This window comes from Neofelis nebulosa, chromosome 13 (genome assembly GCF_028018385.1).
Source record: "Neofelis nebulosa isolate mNeoNeb1 chromosome 13, mNeoNeb1.pri, whole genome shotgun sequence".
NCBI classification, from domain to species: Eukaryota; Metazoa; Chordata; class Mammalia; order Carnivora; family Felidae; genus Neofelis; species Neofelis nebulosa.
The window spans coordinates 52,890,616-52,903,918 of NC_080794.1; the positions used below are offsets into that span (position 1 = coordinate 52,890,616).

Here is a 13,303-nt window from a genome sequence, read left to right on the forward strand (position 1 = left end):
TACAGCTAATCATACGTGGTTTTTTGGGGCATGTTTCGTATTTCTTCATTGTCAATAAGATGAAATATGAAATTTGTAATAATACCATCAAGGCCATGTATGATCTAATCACGGTGTAGAATGTGTTTCATAACATGTATTTGAGATGATCTAACCACAGTGTTTGGGCTAATGTCAAAAAATGGTCTTAATCTTTTTAGAGATGTTTCTTATGAAATAAATAAAGAACACATACTAGCTGGAAAGTAGGCCTGATGAGCACAAAAATTTGAGGATTGAGGTAATGGAAACGTTGGTTTTAAGATAGGTTATCAATCAGAACATAACCTTGTAGTTGACAACAGAGGTCAAACAGGAAAAAAGGCTTAGTTTGTTTTTTTATTAGTAATATGAAGTAGATAAGCAAATAACTCACATTCTGTAAACTTGACTCTTTGGAAGAAATTATAGAAATATGAAATAAGTGCCCCCTTTCTCTGATAAAGATAAGCTTTCAGATAAGAATCAGTCATAATTATACATTATGATTCTGAAAGACTGGAGATAGAATACATAATTTAGGCAACAGGAGCATTGGTAAGCTGTTGGCTGTGTGGTTATTCCTTTCCTTAGAGAATGCTCTAAGCCTGAGATCAGTTCTGTTACTCTCCAGCATGGGATTGATACATGCATATGTAGTTAAGCTAAGAGCCAAGAACAGCATTTAAGAGCATATGTGATTCAAACCATATATATTCAAAGGTGAAGGGTACTATGCCCCTTATTTCCTTGGACTAAGCATGGAGGGAATGTGGACCCAAGCAATGGTACTATTTCTGTCATTTCCTTCATAACCACAATGTAATATTGAAACTTATATCATTTTAATTATCTAAGTGCCCTTTGTAAACACTAATACTTGCTGAGCCACGTTTATGACTAGAGAAGAGAGAAATTACTAAATTTATGACATTTCAACCACATGGCTTATTTCAGAGGGAAGAATCAAAATTCAGCAAAGGATTTTGCAATTAATAAATTGTCATCGAAATGTGGAATATTTGCGAGAAGATTGTTATGCATATCAAGGTAAAATGTGGACTTCCTTTTATTAATATGAAATTTATTGTCAAATTGGTTTCCATACAATACCCAGGGGTCATCCCAACAGGTGCCCTCCTCAATGTCCATCACCCACTTTCCCCTCCTTCCCCCCCCATCAACCCTCAGTTTATTCTCAGTTTTTAAGAGTCTCTTATGGTTTGCCTCCTTCCCTCTCTGTAACTTTTTTTCCCCCTTCCCCTCCCCCATGGTCTTCTGTTAAGTTTCTCAGGATCCACATAAGAGTGAAAACATATGGTATCTGTCTTCTTCTGTATGACTTATTTCACTTAGCATAACACTCTCCAGTTCCCTCCACATTGCTACAAAAAGACTTCCAAAAAAAGATTTTGTGTGTGTTTGTATGTGTGTGTGTGTGTGTGTGTGTGTGTGTGATTTGATGAGTTTATTTCTTATACAATCTTCACCACAACTGTAGCTCCCTTCTGTCACAACAGAGCACTATTAAATACCATTGGCCACATCCCTTGTGCTGTAACTTTCATTCCCTTGAACTATTCATTCCATAACTATATCACCCACTCCCCTGCCCCCATTTGCCCATTCCCCACCCCCTCCCTTCTGGCAACCATCAATTTGTTCTCCATATTTATGAGTCTGTTAATACTTTTTGTTTACTTATATGTTTGTTGAGATTTCACATATAAGTGAAATCATGGTGTTTGCTTTCTCCACTTCTGTCACTTAGCATGATTCCCCCTAGCTTTATCCACGTTGTTACAATGGCAAAATCTCATCCTTTTTTGTGGTTGAGTCATATTCCATTACACACATAAAATCACACCTTTATCCATTCACCTTTCGATGGACACTTGGGTTGCTCCCATACCTTGGCTATTATAAATAATGCTGTAATAAACAGGGGTGTGAGCTCAACAATGTTTTTAACTTTGTTGTAATTTAACAGATTTCCATTTTGCTCGGGATGTGCAGAAATCAAGTGTGGTTGCCAGAATGCTACACTAGGACCCTGTGGACTGCTACATTGGCCAGCATGAAGACAAATGTTTTTCTGAACCATTCCACTCCAAGGCCATGTGACTTTATTTTTGTCTTGATATTTTCATTCTGCACATTGTCTCTCTCAGAGCCTGGTGGACCTGCTTATTCCGCAGAGTGTAGATGACAGGGTTCAACAGCGGGGTCACCACCGTATGCACAAGGGCAGCCTCCCTGTTGGAGTCCAGCCTGTTGGTTTGCTTTGGTTTCACGTATATAAAGACACAGCTGCTGTATATCAGGGAGAGGACTATGAAGTGAGAGGAGCAGGTGGAGAAAGCTTTCTGTCGCTCCTTGGCTGATGGGAGTCGCACAACTGTGACTACTATGTTGCTATATGCAATGATGGTTATGATAAGCGATGTCAAAATGATAAACAAAGCAATGACAAAGGCCAACATTTCAACAAGCCTGGTATTAGAACAGGAGAGATGAATCAGGGAACCAAGATCACAGAAGAAGTGGGGGATGACATTGGGGCCACAGAACGATAACTGGGAAACCTTTACTATCAGACCAGTGATGAGAAGGAAGGCCAAAACACAGCAGGCAGTGACCAAGAGGAAGCAAGTCTTGAAGTTCATGATGGTTGGGTAATGCAGGGGCTTGCAAATGGCCATGTACCGATCCACAGACATCACTGTTATGAGGAAGAAACCTGTGGCTCCGAGGTATACATACACAAAGGCTTGTATGAAACAGGCAAGAGAGGAAATGGTTTGGCGGCCTAAAAGAAAGATGACCAGCAACTTAGGAATAACAGCACTTATGAAACAACACTCAAAGAAGGAGAAAATGCTGAGGAAAAAGTACATAGGTGTCTGGAGCCGGGAGTCAGCACAGGTGATGGTGACTATGACAGCATTGCCTGTAATGGATGCCAGGTAGGCCAGCAGGTGCACCAGGAAGAGGACCTTTCCCAGGTGTTGGATGGCAGGAAACCCCTCCAAGGTGAATTCTTGGACGGTGGTCCCGTTCCCCATTTCCATGGGCATCTCTTTCCACAGCATCATCCCTGCTGGTCTTAACCCACAATAAAGACATAAAGGAGGGCAAAGGTTTTAGCGGAGCACATGATTAAGTTATTTGCCTTTCCTGGAAGGTGGCTAGGCAGATAGCAAAGTGGTTTACTCAGCTGGTTCTTGAATCAGAAGGACCTGAATTCATTACTAGTTCAACACTGAGTTCTAACCCCTGAGAGATGGGTTATCTTTGGAAAGGTAGTTAACCGTTATGAACCTCACTTTCACCCTCAGTAAAATGAAGATGACAGGATCTGCTTGTTCATGTTCTTGTGAGAATAAGTAAGATAAAGCATGTAGCTCACTTGCCATATGATGCCAATGTTTCTATGTGTTCTCAATGTCTAATTGTAATGTGATGGTCATTATTATTATGCTGAATAGAACATCATCAGTAGGCAATGTTGTCGAAATTTTTTAGTTATAAAACACTTTACTGTTTTTAACAACATTATTTATTTGTAGTAAACATAGCAGTTATGTTAGTAATATTCACCTTGAGCGTCTCTTTTAATATGTAACACATTCTAAGGTCCAAGCTATCATCATCATCATTTGTTGAGGACCTATACTTGTTCTGTGCTGGTCACTGAAATTCACTATTTCTATTACTCTTCACAGTAATGAAGAGCCTCTTCTAAAGAAGCAGAAACGGAGGCTTAGAGAGATCCAGAGAGCTTAGGTCATTTAGCTGGGACTTTAGCCACAATGTCCAAATCCAGAGTACCTGCTTTTTCTAAATGCAGTGACAAAATATTTTAAAATAGAAACAAATCTATAGTTGATGATCTCTCAACCTTAAGTGCAAGATTAGCTTTACTTATCTTGTTTCTCTCCCAGGTTAGTATCACTGATGAGTTACTGACCTGCAGATTGACATGGGGTCAGAGACGATCTACTTTAGCACTAGCAGTTTGTAGAAGAGACTGGAGACCAGAGATATTTTGGGCTTCTCAACATCATGACATGAACTGTGAATGCGGGATTTACCACTCACCCCCAGAGTTCATGCTGGGTTGTGAGGGCCGTGGGAGTGACAATAGTTCACAGGATTAATGCACTTAGGAGCATATGCTGGCAACCTATATTCACTCTTGCATGAAAGCTCAGTGAACATTCTTCTCTTTTCAGTGCTCCCAATTAGTGACATCTCTCATGATGGTGTTTGACTGTAGCATCTCAATTTAAGCTAAAGTTTGGCAGTGTGGAATGTGTCACTCTCACTCACTCTCACTAACTCAAGGTGCGCCTGCTTCTTCCAGTTGACCCCAGAAAGTCCACCATGTCACCATGGTCCCTGAGGCTGTCACACACAGGAGTCACCACATGGTGGGCAGGGCTACCTCCTCTAGCTGCCATTGTGTCTCAAGAAAGCAAAGGCTTGCTGTGGGATGAGGGGAAAGGAGAGGAGAAGTAAATGCATTTGTCATAGCTTGTTGTCCCAGAGTGGGGTGAATATGTATCTCATTGGCCAGTGTTCTGGCTGATAAAGCCTTGTTTGTATAGCCCAGAATGTTTCCTACCACAGCAAGGCTACATGGCAGCCTTGCTCACTGAACCCCCAGAAAGGCGCAGACAGACTAAAACAACCACATTTCGCTGCCCCCAGTTCTGGGCTAGAGCTGGACTCTCGGACTACTTAGGGTTCTGCTGAAAGGTCTGGCTCTGCTCCCCCAAGTGGGTAAAAGCCCACCTAACATGCAACATTGCCGTCCACCTGCTATACCAGTTAATGGGAGTAGGCAGCTGCTTCTTATTTCAGCCCTGGGTGCTGCTGAGACAAGGGTCCTTCTGCTGCAGCACTCCATGGTCATGGGCACACCTGCTCCAAGACACCTTCTACTGCACTGTGCTTCTCCATCATATCCTCACCTGTCTGTGTGAGATGCATCCTTCATTTCCTGCATCAACAGTGAGAAACAGCTGACATGCACGTTTGAAGTCCCTCTGATATTTTTGCCACAGGACTGTTTGGTCAGCAGCAGGATGGACCCAGCCAGTGAGCAGAGTGCAGGTCCCCAAACCTCATTAGATCCTGAAGAGACAGAGACAGAGACAGAAAGTAAAGGCATGATTGGTGTACTGGGGACAGCTAATTGGTCACTGTTGAAAATAAAGTTTACTGGCTCTACCCTCATATTTATCTTTCCATTGTCAATGGTGACGTTGACTCCCAGATGTCCACTGTTCTCTGCCAATTTTTTCAAGGAAATTATATGACAATTTCCCAAGGGTTTCTAAAACCCCAAGTTGAATGTTGCTACTAATTTGAGGTAAAAGTCCACACTACAATTTTCTCCGTGTGGTGTATGCACTGAGGCCAGAGCATAGTTGTTACAAGAATAGATTTTTGGTGAGAAAGAGCTTGATTCCACCTGGCTTTCATGAGGCTTTGGGGAGGATACTGGGGAAGGCACCTCTCTTCGTCAATCATTCTCCATGCTTCCACCAACATTATGATTCTCTTCATTACATATTTTCATATGAAGAATATTTTTGTTCTCCCCAATCTCCTTGTAAAAGAAAGCACACAATTTTTTTCCTCTTTAGGGAAGAAAAGGAAGACCTGTGGTTTCTGTAACATCTCTAATCTGGTAGACCCCTCTCTCCTTAAAAAAAATCTGGGAAATGGGGCGCCTGGGTGGCGCAGTTGGTTAAGCGTCCGACTTCAGCCAGGTCACGATCTCGCGGTCCGTGAGTTCGAGCCCCGCGTCAGGCTCTGGGCTGATGGCTCGGAGGCTGGAGCCTGTTTCCGCTTCTGTGTCTCCCTCTCTCTCTGCCCCTCCCCCGTTCATGCTCTGTCTCTCTCTGTCCCAAAAATAAATAAAAAACGTTGAAAAAAAAAATCTGGGAAGTGAATTCCCAGATTCTTGCTAGATGCACATGAAGAAGAGATGTGAGTCTGAGGGTGGAGAAGCTTTATCCATAGGAAGCACCTGCTTGGAAAGCAACTTCTTCTCCTGGGTTGGGCTGTTGGTGTCAGGAGTGACCTGTTTTTCTGTGGTCTCTGGCCTTCATTGAAATCCAGAGAAGTGGACTAAACTCTCAAAGTGTATTTGAATGCTACCCTGAGGCATATGGTAGATGGAAATTTGTTGTGCCTGAATCTGCCCTCATCATTGTGATCCTACCAGGTCAAGGCAAATATTATAGCAACGTTCAGGAATGTCAACTAGGTCCCACTCTCCCATAAATAGACAAAATCATTTTTATAACATCTGTCCATCTATACACTCTGCTTTAAATCCAGGCAAATCTCTGACCTCATGGTCATATTCTCAGTTGGCCATGAGGAAAAATAAAGAATAATGGGAGATGAGTTACAGAAGCTGGAACGATATGAGACTATACATCCTCGTATTCAGATAAAGTCTCATTGGCAGAGGCTTTAATTTTATTCAGAGTGAGCTTCATGGTGCAAAATTCCTCTCACTCCTAATCGAGCCCCAACGCCAACACGACTATGGGAAGGTGGGAGGAGAGGGGCTGGTATGTGATTTGATAGAAAGGTTTACAAATGGCATACTCAAGGAAATGGGCTGAACTAACTATGTAGCATAAGGGATAGTGAGCTGCCATCAAGAAATGTTTCATATTCTCTTCATCTAGTGCCCGTTTTCTGAATAGTGCCTTCATGGCTCTCCAAAACCTACAATTTCTTTATGTTTTTAAATTATACCTTGAGATCTTATTTATCTTGGATATTCTCCAGCATTCCTTGTGCTTTGAGGATTTAGTTATCCAGTTAGAGTAAGGAAAGGGATGAACCTAGAGAATGATTGAGTTGAATTATGTGGGTGGGGTAGAAACAGGTGGAAATTGCTATCTATAAATCTCAGCAGTGAAACTACTTTGTAGGGTTCTGGATCTTCCACTTCTATAACTTTCCTGGTAGGATTTCTTCTACTTGTCCCATATCTGATGTGTGGATCCTCCAGGTGTTGGGGACAACCGTTGGTTCTAGGTGGTGCTTTTAGCACAAGATTCCTAAGTATCTTTATCTCTGTACCTTTCCAGAATGAGATGTGAATGTTATGTTTTGGAAGGTTAACATTTTACACAAAGTATGGAAGAGCCCTCAATAACCTCCTCCCCACTGCAAAAGCAAACTCCTTTGAAATGGGGGGGGGGCAAAGTTCACATTTCTAAGTTTACACCTTTTCCAATTACACCCTTAGAGCTTATTACATGAAATAGTTTTGCTGTTAATGGAGGGGAACTACTTAGAGGAGAAGATGAACAGTGTGCAATGGAGAGAAAACTAATTTATATAATCAATCCCTTTTATGAAATGGGATTTTTTGGCTGGGCTTAAGACATCATCTGATCAATTAGTATTGTATTGGTTGGTGTTATAAAGTCAGGGTCCAAGATTCCTAAGATTCAGTAAACCAGACTGATCTCTTTTCACACATTTGCCTCTGGGGATGTAAGGGTGATCAGAACCTTTATATAGATACTGGTTTGGGAAAGTGTTCTCACGACTGACCACACAATCAAATTCTGTGTTCTTATCCAGCACTTATCACTGCTTGGAGACAGAGGTCCTAAGAAGAGTTCTCAGGAACCAGAGGAGATAAATTGGAATTCATCAGCCCCCCCAATATGACTGGACTGCTGAGCCTTGGGTGGAGGTATCTGTCATCATCTTCCTTAGTTGGGAGGTCAGGCGACTCACAGAGCAGGGCAGGACAGTGGCCAGTGCGGGCATAGTGGGGAAGCCCACGCTCAGATTGACTGAGAGGATACTGCCAGGGTGACATGGGCTGCATCCTCAGAAGGCTGGCTTCTGCTGGCAGTGTGCCTCACCTTGGTGCATCATGTCTGCTACTGGGGAAAGATACATCCAGCCAAAAACAGAGGAGCTGGGTGGGCTCAGCTCTGCTTTCTCCTCATGCCCATCTTAGTTCGACTCTTTGTCTTGAAAAGAATGGAAATCCTATCAATCATGGCTAGCGAGGGGTTTTCTTTCACAAGTAGCATCTCATTCATTAAAATCTTGAATCAGGTGTCACAATAGGGCTGGTCCTATGGACACTGAAGGTGGAGAGTGATTCTACATTCAGGCAGCTCTCGGAACTTCATTCAGCATTGGGTGTAGGGATCCTCTTTCCACTGCTTTTCCATTTTCCCTCTAGCTCCAGTCTTCATGTCTGCACCTTAATGGGCTTCTACTAAATAGTGTCCTCTATACTCTTAATTTCTATCCCTCTTTTCTCAGTGACAGGATACATAGTGGCGGTGACACTTTCTTGGGGTACACCTCAGTGCTTTGTGTAAGGGAGGCACGATACAAGTCTTATGTACTCTTTCAAAAAGTATGAAAAGAGTTAATGTAATTTCCCCCCAAATTTGTGAACCACAATATTCTCTTTTTTTCCCACTTTTATTGAGATATAATTGACTTATAACATTGTGTAAGTTTATTTGTTTGGGAAGACCTTTGTCTCTCCTTCTATTCTAAATGACAGACTTGCTGGATAAAGGATTCTCGGCTGCATATTTTTTCTGTTTAGCACACTGAAGATATCGTGCCAAGCCTTTCTGGCCTGCCAAGTTTCAAAAGAGAGATCAGTCACGAGTCTTATAGGTCTCCCTTTATATGTGAGGGCACGTTTATCCCTTGCTGCTTTCAGAATTTTCTCTTTATCCTTGTATTTTGCCAGTTTCACTATATGTCGTGCAGAAGATCGATTCAAGTTACATCTGAAGGGAGTTCTCTGTGCCTCTTGGATTCCAATGCCTTTTTCCTTCCCCAGTTCAGGGAAGTTCTCAGCTATAATTTCTTCAAGTACCCCTTCAGCACCTTTCCCTCTCTCTTCCTCCTCTGGGATACCAATTATGCGTATATTATTTCTTTTTAGTGTATCACTTAGTTCTCTAATTTTCCCCTCATACTCCTGGATTTTTTTATCTCTCTTTCTCTCAGCTTCCTCTTTTTCCATAACTTTATCTTCTAGTTCACCTATTCTCTCCTCTGCCTCTTCAATCCGAGCCGTCGTCGTTTCCATTTTGTTTTGCATTTCGTTTAAAGCGCTTTTCAGCTCCTCGTGACTGTGCCTTAGTCCCTTGATCTCTGTAGCAAGAGATTCTCTGCTGTCCTCTATACTGTTTTCAAGCCCAGGGATTAATTTTATGACTATTATTCTAAATTCACTTTCTGTTATATTATTTAAATCCTTTTTGATCAGTTCATTAGCTGTTGTTATTTCCTGGAGATTCTTCTGAGGGGAATCCTTCCGTTTGGTCATTTTGGATAGTCCCTGGAGTGGTGCGGACCTGCAGGGCACTTCCCCCGTGCTGTGGTGTATAACTGGAGTCGGTGGGCGGGGCCGCAGTCCGACCTGATGTCTGCCCCCAGCCCACCGCTGGGGCCACAGTCAGACTGGTGTGTGCCTTCTCTTCCCCTCTCCTAGGGGCAGGATTCACTGTGGGGTGGCATGGCCCATCTGGGCTACTTGCACACTGCCAGGCTTGCGGTGCTGGGGATCTGGCGTATTAGCTGGGGTGGGTAGGCAAGGTGCACGGGGGCAGGAGGGGCAGGCTTAGCTCCTTCTCCTTAGGTGATCCGCTTCAGGAGGGGCCCTGTGGCAGCGGGAGGGAGTCAGATCCACTGCCGGAGGTTTGGCTCCGCAGAAGCACAGAGTTGGGTGTTTGCGCGGAGCGAGCAAGTTCCCTGGCAGGAACTGGTTCCCTTTGGGATTTTGGCTGGGGCATGGGCGAGGGAGATGGCGCTGGTGAGCGCCTTTGTCCGGGGGCTCAGCAGCTCTCCCTCCCTTTGTCCTCCAGCCTTCCCGTTTTCCGAGCAGAGCTGTTAGCTTATGACCTCCCAGACGCTAAGTCGCGCTTGCTGTCGGAACACACTCCGTCCGGCCCCTCCGCTTTTGCCAGCCAGACTCGGGGGCTCCGCTTGGCCGGGGAGCCGCCCCTCCTCCCCGGCTCCCTCCCGCCAGTCCGTGGAGCGCGCACCGCCTCGCCGCCCTTCCTACCCTCTTCCGTGGGCCTCTCGTCTGCGCTTGGCTCCGGAGACTCCGTTCTGCTAATCCTCTGGCGGTTTTCTGGGTTCTTTAGGCAGGTGTAGGTGGAATCTAAGTGATCAGCAGGACGCGGGTGAGCCCAGCGTCCTCCTACGCCGCCATCTTCCCTCTCTCCTGACATTGTGTAAGTTTAAGGTGTACAAGTGATGACTTGGCACACACAAATTATGACATGTTTACCACAGTAAGGTTAACACATCCTTCTCTTCACATGATTGCCACTTTGTTGTTGTTATGGTAAGCATATTAAAGCTCTACTTGCATAGCAATTTTCAAATGTGCAATACAGTATTATTAACTATAATCACCATGTGCTGTACCTTTGGTGCTCAGAACTTACTAATTTCATAATTTAAAGTTTGTACCTTTGAATAACATCTCCCCACTTCCCCCACTCTTCAGCCTCCGACAATCACCATCTCACTCTGTTTCTATGAGTTAGATATTTTTAGATTTCACATACAAATGAGATCGTACCCTAGTTGTCTTTCTCTGTGTGAGCTTATTTGACTTAGCAATAAAATATGCATTATCAGATTCATGACAAAGATGACAGTCTAATGAAGCAGGGAAGTGATAGTCCTTTCAACAAATATAAACGGTATTGCATCAAGTGGGTATTCAAATGGAGAAAATACAACTTGATGCTTCCTTTATATCATACCAAAAAATGTAAAAAGAGGGGACAAAAAGGAAAGAAACCCAGAAGATGAGCTATAGATCCAAATGTAAATGGTATAACAATCATCTAAAAGAAAAAAGGCCAGAATATCTTAATGTCTTTAGGGGAAGGCAAAAAAACTACTTAACCAAGACAAAATAATTTACCATTAAAAATTATATTAAGTACCTCTGTTTATTGAAACACAGCATTAAGGAAATTGAAAGGCAAGTCACAGTCTGGGAGAAGCTATTTTTTTTAATGTTTATTTATTTTTGAGACAGAGAGAGACAGAGCATGAACGGGGGAGGGTCAGAGAGAGAGGGAGACACAGAATATGAAGCAGGCTCCAGGCTCTGAGCTGTCAGCACAGAGCCCAACATGGGGCTCGAACTCACAGACCGTGAGATCATGACCTGAGCCAAAGTCGACGCCCAACCAACTGAGCCAGTCTGGGAGAAGCTATTTTTAACCTGACAAACCTATAAATCAGTAAGGAAAAAGACAATGGAACAACAGAAAACTGGGCAAAATATTTGCAGTGTTCCTTCACAAAAAGAGACTGTACAAATGGCCAATATCATATTAAAATGTGCAGGTTATGTGTTTACCAGGGAAAGATAAAATAAAACCACAGTACAATAATAGTTCACACAAACCAGAAAGACTATAATGCAAAATTCAGACAATGCCAAGCGTCAATGAGAGTACTGGACTGCCGTTCACTGACGCTGGAAGTGTAAAATTTGGAAATATATTGAAGTTGAACATATTTTACATGTCACATATTTTCTTGAAATAGTTTTATTTAGTGAATAAGTTCAGTTATTGACTTATTTAGTCAATAAGTTTACTTATTTCCCTTGAAGATTACAGTGATATGGAGGAATGCTTTGTACACAAGGGCAAACTTTGTGCTTTCATAGATTCTAGTGCAGCATATAATTCTGTTTCCATCACAAGACATAATGATTCAGCTTTCAGATTATTTATAATACTGAAATAAGTATTACATCAGCAAACTCATTTTTTGGTTGAATCCAAATTTATGTGATATTAAGTACTGCAAAAAGTCAGATAAGAAGTGTCAGTTGGTTGTTAAAGTAGTATGTGGAGAGCATGATAATGCCATATTTGTGAAGCCTTGTCATTAAAAATGTGTTTGTCCACTGCTCCCAGGACCCCTGAAGGAGAAAACTCCTGGAAGAATAAGAAGTGAATTTTTATTAGAAAAATGCCACTGGGGATCATTGCCAAAGTGTTTTCAGTAGCTGGAGAGATTAATATCCTGGCCAACATATGGAGCAGGCAGACAGAGAGGGAATGAAGGCTTCTGGCATTGTCAGCCCATCTTACTCAATATTTATACTTCACCTCCCCTCCTCCACCCTACCTGCCACTCAGGTTGCTAACAATAAGTCTTCTTCCAAGCATGGTGGAAAACCAATGCAATAGGTCCTCACAATTTGTCAGGTAATCCAAAGCTGAAATACTCTTCTCCCTCATTCTACCCCCGCCAGACAACTATTAAGTCCCTAGTTGCAATGGTTCCCACACTTTGGCATGCATCATTGTCACCTGGAGGGTTTGCTAAAACACAGATTATTGGGCCCACCCCAAGAGTTTTTGATGCTATGGGTGGTGCCCACTAATATGCATTTATAACCCGTTACCAGGTGATGTATTCCTACAGGTGTAGGGACTACACTTTGAGACCCAATGAAGTATTTCACTCCTTTGACATCATTCCAATTCTCTTCCAGTAAGTATAAGTTTGTCTTTGAAGAAGACGACTAGTGAGGGGAATTAAGCCAAGGAAATAATAAGCTGTTTTATATCCAGGAACAAAGTGGAGTATAAGCAAATGAATGCAGTGGAGAATAGGAGCTTCAGGTGAGGGGCTTATTAGAATTGAACTGTTTGTAGGAAGAAGGAATACAAAGAACAAAGAAACAGAGTGACAGGCAAGAGGAAGTTTATTTATTTGTGCTTACTTTGTGTATCAGTGGCTCTGAGAGTCATGAGCAGAAGTGGCTTCAGAGTTAGTTAGTGGTAATTGTGATAGCATTATCAGGGAATTCTGCAGGGCTACATAGGACCCTAGTCATCCCTGAACACCATGAGTAAGGAGCTACCATACAGAAATTCTCTGTCTACTTGGGCTTATAATAAAAAGTAACAAATTCATTTTCTAGCCTACCAGTGACTCCAGAGAGGATAAATTAGCAGATAATTAATTCTTCAGGGAGTACTTTTTCCATTGTTTAGGTCAACTTGAAAATATTTTTCGGTGAAACTTACATGCCTGTGGGAAATCATAAAATGTTGCTTTCATTATCTTGCTGATGCTCTAGGTAATTAACGCAGGGAAGTAGTTATCAGGCATTTCCCCCCAAGAAACCTCACGGAGTCTTCCCTTTGATCTCAGGATGGGGCTAGGCAAGGCAGTTACAACACAAAAGGTGTGCAAATGATTGAATACT

At 42.7% G+C, this 13,303-nt stretch overlaps 1 protein-coding gene across 1 annotated transcript; it reads right to left on the reverse strand.

The window, feature by feature from the left end:
* Positions 1–2,144: 2,144 nt before the first annotated feature.
* LOC131492455 (olfactory receptor 6C75-like) lies at positions 2,145–3,117 on the reverse strand. Its single transcript, XM_058696060.1, has one exon. The coding sequence runs from the start codon at positions 3,111–3,113 to the stop codon at positions 2,145–2,147; it is 969 nt and encodes a 322-aa protein (XP_058552043.1). The 5' UTR covers positions 3,114–3,117.
* Between the last annotated feature and the right edge of the window lie 10,186 nt (positions 3,118–13,303).